At 36.8% G+C, this 18,637-nt stretch overlaps 1 protein-coding gene across 2 annotated transcripts; it reads right to left on the bottom strand.

Moving 5' to 3' along the window:
- Positions 1–772: 772 nt before the first annotated feature.
- On the bottom strand, positions 773–16,666 carry LOC147476109 (splicing factor U2af large subunit A-like). Of its 2 annotated transcripts, none has more exons than XM_086584306.1 (18): positions 16,453–16,666; positions 16,145–16,344; positions 15,946–16,059; positions 13,990–14,057; positions 13,367–13,437; positions 13,215–13,259; positions 13,074–13,133; positions 10,902–10,962; positions 10,693–10,805; positions 9,690–9,805; positions 7,938–8,036; positions 6,847–6,922; positions 6,443–6,531; positions 4,100–4,175; positions 3,912–4,007; positions 3,329–3,410; positions 1,748–1,815; positions 773–1,229 (listed from the first exon to the last, which is right to left on the bottom strand). In XM_086584306.1, exons 1-18 carry the CDS (start codon positions 16,543–16,545, stop codon positions 1,092–1,094), a joined length of 1,665 nt encoding a protein of 554 aa, XP_086440432.1. In that variant the 5' UTR covers positions 16,546–16,666; the 3' UTR covers positions 773–1,091. The 2 variants fall into 2 exon arrangements, with proteins under 2 accessions (XP_086440432.1, XP_086440433.1); XM_086584307.1 differs by having other exon boundaries at positions 4,100–4,163; positions 16,453–16,665.
- Between the last annotated feature and the right edge of the window lie 1,971 nt (positions 16,667–18,637).

Here is an 18,637-nt window from a genome sequence, read left to right as displayed (position 1 = left end):
ATTAATTAAAGTAGTAAACAAAAGACTACTACTTACTTGGGAGTTGCAGGTATACTGTTAAAGAAGATAGGAGTGGAGTGCAAGTTGGAGGAGACCTTGAAGAATTGCAGAGACCGAGAGATTGAGAGGAGAAGTGGAGTTGTGGAGAACAAGTATTTGTACAGTTTAGTATCGATGGGGTTTTGCCATTTTGGGCTTTGTGTAATATATGTTTAATGATTTATGTTTGGGCCAAATTTGGAGCCAATGTTGGGCCGAAAAAAGAACAGTAGGATGTTGAAGATTTGATTAGTACATAGACATAAGGCTAACAACATTTGTTCTTTTCCATTCGGTCGAGATTTAGAAAAGAAGTGGGTGAAAAGAAGATGATCAGAGAAGTGAAGGGTTACGGTTACTGTTTTAGAGTTGAGCAGAGTTTTAGTTCGTTGGGTTTTGCTATTTTTTTTAACCGTTGACTTTTCTCTAGGTTAATTTCCTTACGAGGATATCCCTGGGAAAGCCGGGGATCTTAATTAAAAGTGATTACAAAACTGGAAAAAATTCCCACTCAATTACGGTTGAAAACTTTCAAATGCATTATAATATGAGTTTTGAATGGAATGACTGAGCCATTTGGGTGCATATGAGATTAGTTCACTCAAATTAGAAATAATTGGGGATTTTATTACTGTGCTAGCCTAAACCTCGAGTATTCATTGCTAACAGACAAGTCGTCGAAACATACAAAACGAACTTGCATAATTTATTTATTTTCAGATTGAGCAACAAATTTTTGTTGAATCCCGGCCAAGCTTCAAATTTTGATTGTATTTCTCAGCTGGACGTGCCAAAACATTTAAGTTGCAATATGTGTATTTAAAACCTCGATAACGGCACTTCTTTCCTTCAATTACTGGGCTCCATCTCTTAAGAGGTGGTTTATCGAAAGAAACATCTCTCTTAGGAGGTGATTAGTCCACAGTTCTCAATGAACAAAAACGTGAACAGAAGGTACTTTGTGAAGAAAAAAGCTGTGCATGAACATTTTTGTGACCATCAGTATCATCCGGCCCGCGACTTTACAGTAAGAAAAAAAGCTTCCAGTCACCTCATGCGCTATAGTCACTGTTCAAATATTGGTCTTCAGGATAAAAAACAGCAATGACTTCATTGTTCCCAAATTTCCTTCCATGGAGTGCCACCTTTGCCCTGGCAGAACCTACACAGTCGGAGTACTCCAAGAATACCTGAAACAGTTCACCAGTTGCATGCTATTAAAGGTCTAACAAACATTAAATTTGCACCTCTAAACATGCAAGTTCCTAGGGTTCTTTTTTTTCTCCTTAAATATTACAAATATGCTCCATCTGTTTGAAGAAATTTTGGCTCATTTGGACAAATAATTTATTTGTCCTGTCCAATGGCCTACTGGTCAAGCCACCACGCAAAATCTTGGGATCAAATCTCACCTTCTGAGGCCGAAGGGGATTTGAAAGTTTAGGGAAATAAAGTCAATTCTTAAGCTCAAATTAAAAAAAATGTAAACATCATATTCTCTTTATATGCAATAGGAGAATAAAAGAAAATTCAACACTTCGATAAATTTTGTAATTACAATTTATTCTATTAGGATGGTATAACAAGATAGATGTGATTAACGAATTGTAAACGTGCCCAGTAACCAAAAATAAACAATAGAGGGAATCTCTAAGTCTAGGAGCAAAACAAACTAGGTTAAAACTAAAATGATAATATGCATGGATACCTTTCCAATTCCTGGGGAAAATTCTTCATTTGCATTTGGACGGGGAATAACAACATTCACCAATGAACCTGATCAACTCAACCAGTAAGTATATTCAATGGAAACGAATTAAAAGTTGTTATAAAAAACATATCTCAACATATTTCAAATTTTCCAGGTAAAAAGAAAATAATAAAAAAACTATCTGTTTAAGAGAATTGCTCACAAACAGTCAACATCTATTGAATTCTTTGGCTTTTTCGGGTTGTTTTAATACTTTTACTTTCTTATTATTTTCCACCTGTAATGTAGGCCTTATCAGCCTACTTGACCTTTATTAATGATACTTTCCTTTACTGAGCAAAAAGAAGAATAGTCATAAACTTGTTAGCCACACAATAATCTGTTTAATAAAGTTAAACAAAACCCTGTTCAAATTAGTTGATCCACCTGGTTCTCCTAGGTTTCCAGTAGATGAACATCTGATTCACTTAATGACTTATAACTAGACTGGGGTTTGTGATACAAGACATCATGTCATCCTATTACTGATCTGGCCAGTTACCCAGGTAGTTTACTCGGCCACTACCTGTGGATACTTAACCCTCAATCAGAAGAAAAACTGTTGGCGCTTTTAGGCTCATTTAGGGCAGGACACGAGTCAGGTTTGGGAAATAATTTGTTCAAGCGAAATTCTGAACCCAACTTGGGTCACATAGTTTCTGCTGCTTCCAAACCCATAGCCCAATTATCCGGAAACAAAACTAAGAACACAGTGCTTTCGTTGTGCTAAAAATAACAACTTAGATCTGAAAGAAAAGAAAATAAAGTGAATTAATGGGGGGAAAAAAATTAGACTATCTGAAAAAATAAAGACAGCAGCTTTAAAACAAAAAGTAAAAGAGCTATAGCATATGATAGCTTGAACAGGAAGAACTAGGGAACAAAATGGTGAAACTGGGTATCTATTCCTAAGTTTAAACTCTACGGTAATCATAACCATCCCTTCGTACTTGGTGAATATGTAACCATTTCTTCCAATATTCTCCCATCCTTTCCCGCCTCCACAAGTTTTGCCTCCCAAACAGCACTCTCAACAATATTGAAGGTACCTCAATTTTGGTATTTTTCCGTGTCGGATACGATATGTGTACGCGTGTCAATGTTACTTAGGTTGAGGGAGGACAAGTAAATGGAGCACTGACAAGCACTGCCCTGATGTAAGAACTTGTTCACCTCGTGTATAAATTAACTTCTAGAATATGTACCAGTAGAAACCAAGAAAAATTGGAACATGATCATATTTGTTTGTTTTATTTGTTGTAACAAACTGTAACATAAAAAACATAAGATGACATGCGCTTCATCTTTGACTCATTTAGTTCAGAGCAAACATTTTGATTAACAAAAAGTTGTCAAACTGAAGTTGGGGAAATGAATGACAGCTTCCTCAATGTTATTTACAAGAAACTGATATCTTGTTGAATATTGAGCAGTGAGAAGAAACTGGAATATATATGGCTTGTAACATTGGCAAATTTGCAGTGAGACAGATGCTAAAAGAAACAAATGAACAGGTGGCAAGGCAGAGAATACACATACCAAACTTCCCGCCTTCTTCTCTCATGTCCTCTAATATATCGTTATATTCTTCTTCATTCCTCAGCTCATCAGCGGTAACCACCTTTAAAATGGATCGCGGTCACACAATGATACGAAAAAACAAAAAACAAAACCACATTTCATCAACCCCAAAAGAAAAATGCTTTGAGACTCTACACTACGAACATGACTCACACCAAAATTTCTGAGGTGCAATTATCGCCAACCATCCAGGACTGTTGACTATGGAATTTTTAGCCCAACCCTCGCAAGAGCTGGACCTAAGCTAAAGAAATCAGACTGCGGATTTATTTATGTTGGGTTAAACTTTCCTCTCTAAGATGGAACTAGAAACCATTCCTGGGCCTCTTTGTTGGGCAGGAAAGAAGATAAACCAATAGCAAATGGAATAAAAAACCATGTGAGTCTTGACTTTTATCAAGTGTTAGATGTCAACCTTTGTGGAAGCTTATGCCAGCGTTATTACCAAATAAAGAAGCACGGGACAAGAAAAAGTGGTAACAATACTTACCAACCAATATATTTTATTATTAACTACATAAAAAAGCTGGAAATAAATTACCTCGGTCAAGCAGACAACTTTAGTTGGAATCTCTAGAGCAGCATTTGCATTTCCTACTCCAGGAAGATTTGCGCCACTAGCCTGCAGTACCATCTTCTGCACCACAAGAACCATAAATCATTAGGACTCTGAAAATTTTATAAGAGTGACCGCCAAAAGAGACAACTCAAAGCACTGCACGTCCTTACCTGCATAGCTATATGCTGTTGTGCCTGTTGCAATATGGTTTCCTGGTCTTTTGTTTGCCCGCTACTGTACAGGGAACTATAAATATGTTAGACAGATGAATATCGTTCCATATTATCTATATTCCCCATGAACATATATGATAAAACAGGAATTGTAAGGAAGAACAATGAATGAAAAGCAATGAAGCTAAGGTGCAGGGGGTGAACCCTCAGGGCTTTGAAGCTAGGCACGAGTCTGTGTGCCTAGCATGAGCTATATACCTATTACTCAAGGCACAGGGGTGAAATTAAACTCTAGACACTTCAGTGCAATCTGGAAAGAAAACATACAGTACAAGTTATCTTCCAAGGAGTACAGGACCTCTAACCCGATATCTCTGTAATTCCTTAAAATTTGTTTTAAACTATATACTGAAATATCAGCACAACATCCCTACTAGGTGGACACTACGGCATTACCCACTAAACATCTTTCCACCTGTTTCACACACATTGCTGTTACTTGCATTGTTTCTGGCTAGAAACTGGATCTTACTGCTGCTAGTTGCATGGTTAACTTATTTCATCTTACTGCTGCTGGTGAATAGTTGACTTTTATCTATTTTCACAAGAACATATTTTCACGAGAATACATGCACATAGACTTGAACCTATTCATCAATACGTCACATAAATCAATGACCCGGTCCAGTTGACACATCACAGGTTCTTGCTTGCATACAGCTAAAAACCAATGGTCATTTTGACATTTTCCCTTTTTTGATCGTAAAAGTCAATTCACTAATTAGGCAAATATTTACAAGAAATATAGTATTTAGTTAGTTAGTCGAGGACGCGCTAGCGCCTCTGGAAAAGGGAATTTAACTACAGATAAGCTTCTGTTGCTACTTGGTCCAGGAGCAATTAGTGATTAGGACTAGTAATTCGAATTAGTAGGAGATTAATCGGGAACCAACCCCTAGGTAACACATGCCACATATAACTAATAGCTTATAAAGGAATACATATTGAAGTGTCAAAGTGTCAAGTGTCAAGTGTCAAGTGTCAAAGTGCAAGCATTTTTGGAAAAGAGCGCGATTAACCAGAATAAAAGCGCCGATTGATTGATCCCGATTGAACATAACTGTTTTTACCAACTCGAATTGCTCCACTAGCGCATAGCGATTACTTGTCGATTAATAGGCGATCAATCACCGCTTAAACTGCACAGATTACAAGATGGTACTCATAGCAAGACACCACAAGATGACCTACCTATACCCTTCCCCGATTACAATCCCATCTTAAGAAAATCAGTGGTCTTAAAAGAAAATTACACTTATATAATTGATGAGCGAATATTTTAGAATTGCCAAAAAATATGGGCGGCATACACCACATATTCTCCTGTTACAAGATAACAGGATTTACTGTTACAGTCTTGTTTCGGAAACGTACCTAACCATAATTTTCCACCGCAAGGGTGTCGAGGTTAATCCTACAGAGATGTCAAAAGACAATGATAATAACAACTGACATTGCTATTTAATCCTTATTAAAACTACTCAATGGGCACAATAACTAAAACTCCATAAGTATTATCTTTACTTGAGTACCATTCTTGGCTTTCATAATTGTTATACTCAATGTAGATGATGGCCCAGGTCTGAAACCTTGATAGACATCTCTCAACAATATGTCAATTTCTCTAGGATTCTCTGTGAGATTCAAGAGAGAACGAGTAAACAAGGTAATGTTTTTCTACTCCAAATGATTCTTATTAGTTTTAACTTTTAAGTGATACCCTGGGTTGGGTTTAATCCCACATCAGTTAGGAAACCGTCGTGGAACCTAGATAAATCACCAACCACTTACTTGTGTCAATGCCTTTTGGGAAAACCTCTAGTGTCATATTGTAAGTTTCCTGGAGATTTTTAGCGACTTTTTATAACTTTCCGTGACTTTTTATAATTCTTCATGGTTGTTTTAGCCAGGGCCAACTCTGGGGTATAGTCTCCCTAGGTCTAGGGCCCCCATTTGTTGCTTAATTTTTAGGGCCCATTTTTAGGAGCTCACCTAGGGCCACCCCAAATTCAGAGCCAGACCTGGTTTTAGATTTGGATGAATGCCACATGCGTTTTATTGACAGTGATGTAGTTCCTTTCACTCATTGTTTGTGAATCTTCTCATTCCTGAGAACTGTGGAGAGGCAAAAGCCTCAAGACAAAATGAAGCATAAGCCTCAATTTCTTTTTTCCTAAAAGCATGTCTCTAAAAGAATACAACTGTTTATTCAAAACGGAATAAACATTAAAAAATAATTAAAGTAATGTAAGAGCATGCTAGACAGTTAAAAACACCCACCTGGCAGTAGCACGCCGGACAGTTAGAGTTTTATCCCCCATTTTTAGACCGTTAAGAGCAGCGCAAGCAATGTCTGTCACTGCTGGATCCTGATAGTGAACAGGTATCAAATTAAAAAGAAGCTAGAGTACAAATGCATAAAGGGGTGAAAAAGAGCAGCAGACTCATTAGTAAAGTAGGTAAGCAGAAGGTATAAAAAAAAGACAAATGTTTGTTTTAAGCTTGACTAGACAGCTCTTCCACGAAACGGAGAGCCCTCTCGCTCTCCCTCACTGACTTAGAAGTATAATACAATTGAATGTTGTTTGATTGTCTCATTCATGGGAGGAATTAGACTATTAGTGTATGACTTGAAAAATAAACGACAGATCCAAATCATGTTTGACTCTTCAAAATTCACGCACCTGATAGACACAAAATCCATAACCTTTGGAATTTCCTGTATCCCTATCTTTAACAAGATCAAATCCACGAAGTGATCTGTAATAGGTCATAAGCATGGAATTATAGCATTAGATACAAATAATCAACTGGAATATATCCGACTAAAATGTCCAAAGCATGTAGAGCTTAAGGAAGTTTATACTCGTCATTCGTCAATCTAAATAACACTACACTGCTGCTTATAGTCAACAATTTAGCATACACCAAGAGTGGTTCAAATTTTCAGACTACTGGGAACTGCAACTCTGATGCTTCGAACTTTTGATTTGAGAAATTTTGACCTTTAAGTTCATGTTTAAAATTTTCTTCTGACACTTTCCTGAACAAATTCAGCATAAGTGGCTAAATCTCAACAAACGTAGCTCCCACTGCTGTTGTCTTTCGATTAATTAAGGTGTTCCCTGTTTCTTAGTAAGGTGTTGTATTCCCACCAAGTAGTTTGAATTCTTGCAATAGGTACTTAATCCTGCTTTATACTCACAAAACTCAGAGTTGTCCTTAATTTGAGGAACATCGCATACAAAACGTGTAATTTTGGTAAGTACTCCATTTTGCAATTTGTGACGAGCTTATTTTAATATATAGGGATGACTGAAAAAATTGGTACTCATTTGATGCTTATGGTTGGCATTTTGGTCATTGATGACAGAAAGATGGTCAATATTTTCATGAGTTTGTGTTAGGCACTTCTGCAATTATTACCACAACAGTCAAGTTTTGATTTGTCTTCACTTCGATATACTAAATTTGACATAAGCCAAAAACTATGCACTTTCTATTAAAGGAGATGTGATGCATGGCAAATGTGCACGTGGCAGGGTTGAAGACAACAATAGTAGTGGCGAAAGGCACACACACCAACTAGACATTATTCTGTTTTATATAAGAACGTGTTAATGCTATATGCCATTCCAGAACACACTGGCATAGACTAGTAATCAATACTGCAAAGAAGGAAGTAAAGATTTTCCCAAAAATAAAGCAGCCACCATTTCTAGTAGAATAGTTGAGGATTATTAATACACTAAGTGACTAGAGAGACCAATCATACCCAAAAGACTCCAATAGTTCTTTTATCTGTGTTTCTGAGAAGTAGTACGGCAATCCACCAACAAATATACGGTCCGGTCCCTCTACTCCACCAATTGCACTGTCAACCATCTTTAAATCAGCAAAACATGTAAATTAACTGACAATAAACAATGCAAATAGCTCCAAGTAGACAAACATAACTTCACCAAGGTCAATGAATACTGAAGTATGGCTGAATATAAGAGTCATCCATTCAAGTAAGAAAGTCAGGGGACATTCTGGAGTTAATAACAAAGTATGAAGAGGAAGCCCCCATCGACAAAGGAAAGAGCGAACGAATCATGAATAAACAATATAGTATCAAAAATATATATATAAAGCCAACAGATCAACGTATGACATAATGTTTAAAACTAAAAAATTAATATAGAAAATCCTCAAAAAGAACCAGTATTGGGATGAAGTTCAATATGACTATAAGACCAAATGACCAACTTATCAGTATTATTCTTGACATTTGTCCGTAGGTAACATGATTGCCTTGAAGAGCAGAAGATGATCCTAAAAAACCAAATAAACCGAAATTTGACCATTTAACCCAAGAAAGGAGGAAAATAGCTTAGATATTGCCGGTGGGAGAATATAGGACATTTTGAAGGAGTAGCCCATTGGAGTGACCAGGCGATTACATACACACAGAAATCGAATCAAACCAACGAGTCTTTATTGCCAAATGCAGAAGGAAACAAAAGATTAACTATTGATTGACTTTTTTTTCTTTAAACAAACGTGACTTTTTTTTTTTTTTTTTGATCGGTAAACTTGACTTCATTTAGTACCATATTGAAAATATAACAGTAATTATAACAATAAAATGTAGTCTAAATTGAATAATTGAATCATTTAAAGATTCAAAAGGTCAGACAATAGGTGCTTAATAACTTGTTTTGAAGTAGAAAAATCCAAGCAGAAATTTGATTTCAATTAGTGAATCTCCTTTGATAACTTGTTTTCAGCTAGTCAGATCCATATCCATTGAAGTCTAATTTTCTTTTAACTAAAGTGGTCATTATCCTCTTCCAAACCAAGGCTTTCATCATATAACCTAAGAATCATACTCAAGGAAATATGTAAATAATGTGTGTTCAATACATGTAAGGACTACCATTAGAACAATTTCTGTAGCAAAACTATATGCCAAAACTTACCAGTGATATCAGAAAATATTTGGATTTGAGAAGCAAAAAGTATTCAGTCAGATCTGGGGTTATTTTCTCCTTTTTTCTATTTTTATAGTCAGATCTAGCGGTCTCACCAAATCAAAAATCTTTTGGATAAACTAACATATAGGAACTTTCTGGATAACTATCCTGCTTCGCACAGAACATTGGGTAAGATATGTGAATAAGATAATCTGTTTAGTAAATCATTTCCTTTTGCATATACTGTCACCAACTACGGCCCTCTAAGATGAGTTCAGAAGCTCAAAATGCAATCTTAGTTTGCACCCAATGCCCGTTACTGAACAATTGCCCTTACCAGCTATGATGTCCATCCTTGTCAAACTCTTAACAGTTATGAAACAGTATTCATTAAGATAGCTTTAAATTTTAGAGTCCAGTTTATCAATTTTATGACACGTTTTAGAAGCTCCTGTACTTAAAGCCTTAAAGAGTTAATATGCTCAAACAGATCTACACATACACAGCAACTTTATACCATCACAGTTCCCTAAACCAAAAGTATGTTGAGCTTAAAAAGTAAAACTTACCCCGGTGTGAGACCCACAGCCGCTAAGTTGAGACAAGGGCTAGGCTGACTAGGTCCAAGAGCTGCAGCCAATGAAGGATTGTAGTCAGTAGGCCTTCGAACCCTCACTGAGACCCCCTGTTAAGACAACAGCGTCACTTACATGAGAAATTCTTAATGCATACCAAGCCTAGTAATGAATGTGAAATTGTGACACAAGCATGCCCATTACGATCAGAAAAGAAAAACTATGATCAAGAAAATCTTTTATTGGGTAGGATACTTCAAGACTAACAAGACTTGATTTCCATGTGGGTTAAACCTGTTCTTTTCTTGTATAGATAATGAAGAAAGCAACAATGAACAGAAGATAGAGAGGGATCTAGCATCTAAATGACCCAATACATCACGACTTAGATTAACTTCCTTATCATGCAATGTTTCTTCTTTTTAGTGCAGTACATGATATATGGATAAGATATATATATAAAAGCCTCAAAGGACCGCCACCATGCTTGAACCAAAGAGGGTACTCCTAACAACATTGTAATTTGTAACAACAACAACAACAATAAATTACTAACAATTACAATAAAGTGAAAACCCCAAATATATCGATAATGGCAAAGTTAATATAATAACATAGGTTCAATCTCTTAAATAAGGAGGGAGTAAGTAACATAATTCCTACTTGCTCAAATTTAAAACTTAGACTCACACACTAATCTCCTACATTCTCAACAAATAACAACAACAATAATAATACCAATAATGGTAGTGATTTTTTTAGTTATTTATTGATGAATTTCAGCAGAAGTTAGGAATCACAATTAAATAACAATTTAAACAACAGAAAAATGAAAAAAAAAATATATATATATATGCTGCGTGGTCGATGCAATTTCAGTAGTGGAAAAAAAAACATAATTATTCTAGAACCCTAATCCGGAAATAAGAACTATCAGTTTCTGAAATAGCAATAGCAATATAATGTTGACAATTACAAGAAGGATCAAAACTGGTACCTCAAAAATAATCCCATCTAGTGACATTGCATTACTTGCTTCTTCCACAGATCTCATTTCCACAAAAGCAAACTTCTTCTCATGATTAATGTAGACATTGACTACAGCATCCCCTAGAAATAAAATCAAAGCAATTATTTTCTTGGTAACGAACTCGTAACATGAGAAGTATAGAGAAGTGGAGGGGTAGATTATATGCAAACACGGACCTGCACCAGCAGAGTTTCCTCCAATAGCAGCCATAACACGACTGAAAAAAGTTGCAATAGTCTGTCTCAAGAATATAGAGAAAAAAAAAATGCTTAAAATTCGGAGTTGAAGGTTTAGCTCAGGGCTTCTTTAAATGTTAGTGACTGGGATCTGAGTCAACTCCTATAATTGGATTCCTCAAGAAATAAGAAGTTTTCACTTTACTAGATTTATTCAAATGACTTAAACTACCATGAGGAAAAACATATACATGTAATCAGGTTAAACTAGCACAGATTACAGAGTACCGAGAAATAGTTCGATATACCTCCGACTCGTTTCTTGAAGCATAAATCAGATTAAACCCCAAAATTCATGGGTAACTTGCAAGAAAATATAATTCTTAACTCAGTAAAAACAACTTTCTCTTTCATACTGGTCGAACAAAAGAGACAAAGAAAAACAAAAAAAAAAAAAAAATTATAACAGGGTTTTCTCATGCTTTTGTAGCTCTGCTGCTTCCACTCTTTCCTTGTTTAACATACACCCCTTATAATACTCTTTCCTTTTTTCGCAAGTAAAAGATAACATATTAATATACTCAAAAAGATTGCATTCATACTAATATCATTAACCATTAGCTAAGCTTTCAAGACCAAAACCCCACCCCATAACCCCTATTATACCTGAATACAAAGAAAGGAAAAGTGAAAACAGAAAACTGAAACCCATGGGACACAAGCAGCTGTTCCCTCGCAAATCCTACACCACACTACAACCCTACCAATTCACTTGGTTGTCATCTTTTTCCTCCTCTTCCTCTGTTCCCATCTCTCCAACCTCATATTCACCATCCATCCCCATGCAGTAATATTAACAACAGGTTTTTCATGAAGATGATCTCTCTATTAGAGAGATCTTCACAAAAATTAACTCATTTGAATATATCCAATCTCATCAACACCTACATTATGTGAGGTTGCTCCCAATGGTGTGGAGATCATCTTCGAGAACTATCAGCCTTAATTCATTCTGCAAGTTCAAAAAGGGTCATGATTGAGCATTTTTGCCGAACCATCAATTAATGTGTTCAAGTCATTAAATTGTGGAAAGTGGGTGTCTGAAGATGCCTTAGTTTTAAGATGCCAGGCTTCCCGTATATATGAAATATGCCAGGAAGGAATAACTAACTCACTACTCCGAACAGTCTTTACTTCCAAAACCCAAAGCAAAGGGGAAATAACTAAGACGACAAAATAGGTGTTGCACGAAATATATCATGGTTAAATGTTTACACCGATGCTTCCTGCCAGTATCCCCTGGGCAAACTGAAAACTGCAAGAGTCAACCAATGTGGTTTTTTAGTGTCACAATAATATGTATGTCATTTTGAGGCCAGCTACAGAGGAGCTTATCCTATGAATCGATTCACTTCCACACCATTGGTCCAAAGTATTTAAGAAGGTCGGATGATGCTTTTCTCCTTTTTAGTTAGCAAAGTTCTTTTTACTCTCCTGTAACTGCTGGACACTTGGACCCATATTCTAGAGTATCCTCACAATTAAAATTTACAAAACAGACTGATGCACTTGTGTGCATATAGATATGAACGTGACACCAAACAATCACGAACTGGTTGCTTGTGAGCCACTACGGTTGTTGTGTGCGACAACCAGACTTGAAACCCACAAATTTGAGAAGGGAGATGACAAGTTATCGCTTGTAATCACCTTGCAAATAATCAATAACAAGAACATACAAAGAGAAAACCTTTCTCACACAAACACAAAGTTTATTAATCAACACCCCTATATGGCCAAAGGCCTACAACTCAATATATAAACTAAAGGAATCATGAATTTAGAAGCCAGCCTTCAAATTCAAATTTAGAAACTAAAATACCTAATTTTCGGAATTAAAAATAAATCTAAAAATAACCTATGCTAAAAACATCAAATTAGCAATCAAACATGCTTCTAAAAATCGCCAATAACATATGAACCAATTAGGACTCGGAAAAAAAAAAAAAAAAAAACCCTAGAATACATCTTATAGACCATGAGCTGTGATTGGATATTATGTCAGAGTTCACACACACGAGAACTTAATACTTTAGCAACTTCCAAAAACACGAGTCCACTAATTCATCAATAAAGAGAGGTAACAATCAAAAGATAGTATCAGAATATAACCTGTTCATTCGCCAATGGAGGAAGACCACCAACATATACTCGGCGTGCATGCCTAGTAGCCTATGAAAAGGAAGAAACTTGTATGCTTAGAGTAAGTTCACAGGGGAGGAAAATATGCACACAAACAAACAAATAACACACCTGCTGAGTCATTGCCTGCGCCGGCATCAATGGAAGAGCTCCAAACTAATTCAAACACAAGAATAATCCATGTAAAGCTTTGAATGAAAAATAATAAAAAATAAAATAAAACTAAGACTAGAAGCTCAAGTATATCCCCCGAGTATAAACACCTGTGTTGACCCAAAAGGAAACATGCTGGGAAACATCCCTGGCATTGGCTGAGAAACTCCTGGAAGTTGCCCTGCAATATTTGAAAATGGTATTAAACAACCGCAACAACTATTATGTGCTGCTACCCTATATCGAGCAACAACGCAGCTAGGCCCATTAGTAACAACACTTTTTTTTATATACAATCCTACTTGCAGGCCAATGCTATTAAGAAAAATGTAAATAATGAATAAAATCCATCTTTGAAGGTGAAATTTCCATAAGTCTACCAAAATGGCCACAGATGCAGGCTGAGGGCGAACAAGATCCAGCAAATCCCTGGTTCCTCGTTGAACATATATTCTACAGTAGCCACGCCCATATGTAGCACAGTGGACATGTAGCCCAACATTGCCTTCATAACCAAATGATAACACAAAACACAAACAACCACACACAACAGCCAACAACACAACGATGATACTCAGTTTCCAAATAAAGCCACTAAATAAATATAATAAGATTCATAAGAACAGATAAATCACATAGTGAACATGACTAATCTATGACTAAGGAAACTCTCCACATATTGAACAAAAAGAAACGGTAACTATCATGTTACAGCAGCGAATTGCACACAGACCTGTAATAGCAGCACCAGTAACCAAGGGCGCACACGGAGGTGCCATATCAAAACCACTCGCCCGTTTGCTGTAGAAAAGTGATAATGCGAAACGGAAGATCAGTCCATATTGCTTACATAATTCATTGCAGGAAGAATATATCAAATAGTTAATCACAATTGAAGCTAAAACAAAATAATAGTGAAGCCAAACAGTCTGTATCAGTTCCACAAATCATTCTCAGAATTACAAGCATGTGAACCCACAAAGACCACCAAATTATGAAGAAATGAATGGTAATGATAAAACAATTATAGTAAGGTGTGTTGGAAGCGGAAAGTCCTAACCTTGAGGTCTAAATCTAAAAAAAACTATAATTTGTTTTTTGTTTGTTTGTTTTTTGTTTTTTTTTTTTTTTCTATTGGCAAAAGATGAAACTGGTGGTGTCTATGCAGAATTCTAAAAAAGGGCCTAGGTGGCGCTAGACGGTGCCCTAGCCGACTCACCTAGGCCTAAAATCGGTTAAAAAAACAATGGGGTGATTGGTCAGGTCTAGGTGGGCCGATTAGTTGGGCTAGGCAGACTAATTGGTCTTTAGGCTCAAATTTCTCTTTTTCTTTTTCTTTTTTTGAAAACTGGTTACTTGTCTAAAAGAAAAGAGACGAGAAGAATTAAGATTTAAATATGGGTTTAACAGATTAAATCCCAATATAATTAAAAGCAAAAAGCAACTACAAGGGGTTATAAGATCAAATCAGAATGTGTTGCACTTCAACCCTCTCAAAATAGATTGTATCCTTGAGTCCTCTCTCTTGATCTCTCTGTTCAGCTTGAGCAGTTTACTTGCCATATTCTTCAACTCTTATGCCTTTCTTAAGAATTTTTTTTGTTTGTGGTCAATATTTTAATTATGATTAATGTATGGTTCCTTTTTAAGAGGTAAACAATCAACTTATATTAGCAAAATAAATGGAAAAAGTACAATGTGGGATGAGATCCTACTAAGGAAAGCTCTAAGAGCGCAAAAAAGCTAGCAAAGAACTATAAGAAAAAACAATAAGATAACATTGAATTAAGCTTCTTGGAAGATAGCTTCCCAGGAAAATGCAAAAGACCCAAAAGGTATCTCCTTGAACTCCCTCCACCGCTTACACAAAAGGAAAACCAATCCTTTTATGTGAAGAATCAACTGTGCAATGTCAAGGTTTCTAGTCTAAAAGTGTGCCTCCAGTTCCTTTCCAACCATGTGCCCCAAAGTATCGCAAAGGGAATGATGTGGTTGGATTGGTTGGATTGATACAACATTTTTCACAAGTATTTGAAGTTTGATTCCTTCATTTCTTGTAGCGTGGGTGTGGTTGACTATACATCATATACATATCCGAAGGGGAAAAAAAAAAAAAAAAACCTAGAGCCAAGCCCGACCAGGCGCCACCAAGAAGTCCTAGGTGCTCGCCCACTGCCCAAGTACAGCCTAGCGCTTTTTAGAACATTGTGTCTATACGGCTTCACAAGCTTGTAAATTGTAATTCTTCATGGCGCATCTAATTCTTACTATACTCTAGTTATTCACTTCTTCCTTTGTAACTAATTGTTCACTGCCTAATATTAAACTCTATGATAAAAATAAGAATAATAATAATAATAAAAACAATAAAATAAAATAAAACAACTAGTGTATATCTTTAACGTGTCAAGCTTTAGATTGAATGAATAAAAGATATATTGATCACATTACTGACAAAGATAATGAAAAGGTTGTAACAAATTTCAAGTATTCAACACACTATACTCTAATTTGGTCATTCCAATTTTTCCTATTAGCATACCCTTTAACTCAATAAAATCTTAAAGTCAAGTCTAAAGAAGGCACCACACATTCTTTAAGGAAAAAAATCATCAAATCTCATCCATAGAATTCCCTGACAATCTTATCAATAATGTATAATATAGGTAAAGAGAGTAAACAAGCATACCTCTTTGAAGGAGAACGAGAGCGTGATTTGGATCTGTTCCTAGATTTATCCCTTGAACGAGAATCGGATCCGTGTTTATGTCTACTATCTCTATCTCGGTCGTAATCACGATGTCTACACAAAAAAGGGACTATACTTATCCACAAAACACATTGCTTCTACGGTTAACAAAATTAGTTAAATGTAAAATAAAGTTTACCTATCAAAATCCCGGGATTCACGGGCTCGATGGCGATGGCGGTCGTGGTCGTAATCGTCACCTCTACCCCTTCCTCTTCCATCTCTTGTACTCCTACTATCCCTATTATCTCTATGATGATGACGATCGGGTTCATTTTCCCTATCTCGATCTCTTCCTTTATTTCTCGACCTTTCATTCTCTAATCCACGTGAATTATGCTGAGGTATATAACTCGAACGTTAAAATTACTTAATAAATCAATCATGCCACGTGGCACTTTTTAATAATAAAAAAATGAATGAAATAGATAAAAGAGATTAATGAACCTTATGGTGAGATGAATCACGGTCTTCAAATGCATCGTAAGGTGAAGAACCACCACCATCAGCATCACCGTTACTCTCGTATCGACTACTCATTTTTTTTTTATTTGGTATTGAAGAAATCTTTTTGGGATTTGAGGTTCGACCTAAAAATGTTTTAGAGAAAGTGAAGGTAAAGTTTGTTAGGTGGGTTAAATGAAATGGACTACTGGATACCCGTCAGGCCCAATAAGGTCCAACTAATAGTTTCTCTGACTTTTGGTTTTGGGGGTTGAGAAATTGTTCCTTGCATATGATGCATTTCGACGATCTTCTTTTATCAAATTTAACTTTTTAGCCACCAAACGGATATATATATATTTTTTAATGTATATATATAGTTGAAAGAGAAAAGATAAGTAGATCATACATATACTGGTTGTACTTTAAAGAGAGAGAGAAAAAAAATCAGTCTAAGTTACTGTTGGGGATTATACCAATACCAATCGATTCCCCCACTACACAGATAACTTGTATATGGAAACAATTCAACTCCGGACAAATTCTAAATATTAACTACAACCTATACTAACATGCCCAACTTGCTAAACAACTATTAACAACAGATAATAATGTAAAGTAGTAAAAGCAAACCACAAAACAAAGATTTACCGTGGTTCGGCCAATGATGCTTACTTCCACAAGAGCCAGTTATTTATAAAGTGGGAAGGAAGATTACAATCTCTCCTTCAGTCTCTCTACCTTACTAGATCACTCTTTATCTCTTTACATAATTGTATTTCGTAAATATTATCTCTCAATCTTGATAGCTTTTTAAGATTGAGTTTTCTCTCTTTGTTTTAGTCCGGATTCCGATCTTCCCGACTTGGTTAGGTTAGGTTTTCCAAAACCTTGATTTTGGTTTTTATATCCAAAAACCAAATTTTGCGACATCTTGAAGCAAGGCCACAAACATTAGACAGCGCGGGCGCTTCATTATCTCAGCCAGCAGCGCGCTTCAAAACACTAGAGCCATGAGCCCTGGTGCGCCTCATCTGAGCGCGGGTCATGCCCAAACACTGGAGTCACGAGCGTAGGTGCGCCCCCTTTGAGCGCGGGTCGCCCAAACACTGGAGTCATGAGCGTAGGTGCGCCCCCTTTGAACGCGGGTCGCGCTCTGAACACTGGACTTATTCCAAGATACGAGCGCAGGTTCGCCTACTCTGAGCGCAGTCGCGCTCTGACATATCCATGCAGAATCAGCTCCGTTTCTCTCCTCATATGAGGGATAACTCCAACAATCTCCCCCTCCCGAACAGTGAGGGAGGATACCTCCATGCAATTTCCAAATCAACAGGAGGAGTCTGCTACCATTCTGGCGGTAGCACATCAAATATCAAACTTACCTTTCGGTAAGACTTTAGTCATCATATCCGGCTTCGTTCTTGTCGGTATGGATCTTCTCGATACACAAATACTTGTCTCGAAAGTACTTTCTAATCCAATGATAACGCGCGTGTATGTGCTTGGATCTAGAATGAAAACTTCAGATTCTTGCTCAAGTGGATGGCGCCCGACCGTCACATAACTACAAACTGTTTTGCTTTTAGCCCTAGTTCGTCGAAGAACCTCTTCATCCATAGCATCTCTTTGCAACACTTTCGGTGGTTGCAATATACTCCGCTTACGTAGTGGAGAGGGCAACACACTTTTGCAACTTATATTGCCAAGAAACCGCTCCCCCCAAAAAGTAACGGATAACCGGAGGTGGACTTCATCGAGTCAACATCACCTGCCATGTCTACATCAGTGTAGCCTTCAAGTAAGGGCTTACTTCCACCAAAGCACAAACACAATTTGGAAGTGCCCTTGAGATATCTCAATATCCACTTAATACCTTCCCAATGTTCTTTACCCGGATTTGACTGAAATCTGCTTACAACCCTAACGACGAAAGCAATATCCGGTCTAGTACACACCATGACATATATCAAAGCGCCCATCGCGGATGCATAAGGAATCTTTTCCATCATTTCATTTCATGCTCACCCTTAGGACACATCTCTTTGGTCATGCGGGCGGCCACCAAGTGGACAACCGACCGACTTCTTTTGATCCAAGTTGAATCTCTTCAACACTTTTCAATGTAGCTTTCTTGAGAAAGCCACAACTTCCCACTCTTTCTATCACGAAGTGATCGCATCCCAAG

This window comes from Coptis chinensis, chromosome 9 (genome assembly GCF_015680905.1).
Source record: "Coptis chinensis isolate HL-2020 chromosome 9, ASM1568090v1, whole genome shotgun sequence".
In the NCBI taxonomy this organism is placed as follows: Eukaryota; Viridiplantae; Streptophyta; class Magnoliopsida; order Ranunculales; family Ranunculaceae; genus Coptis; species Coptis chinensis.
This window is presented reverse-complemented; position numbering and strand designations above follow the sequence as displayed.

What these genes read in the sequence shown, in the direction of transcription:
- LOC147476109 (XM_086584306.1), bottom strand. Translation starts at nt 16,545, where the DNA reads ATGAGTAGTCGATACGAGAGTAACGGTGATGCTGATGGTGGTGGTTCT. An exon ending in AGGAAACTCTGCTGGTGCAG is followed by an intron (nt 10,806 to 10,901) that starts GTCCGTGTTTGC and finishes TTTTATTTCTAG; the next exon opens with GGGATGCTGTAGTCAATGTC. An exon ending in AGAAGAAGGCGGGAAGTTTG is followed by an intron (nt 1,816 to 3,328) that starts GTATGTGTATTC and finishes TGAGTTGATCAG; the next exon opens with GTTCATTGGTGAATGTTGTT.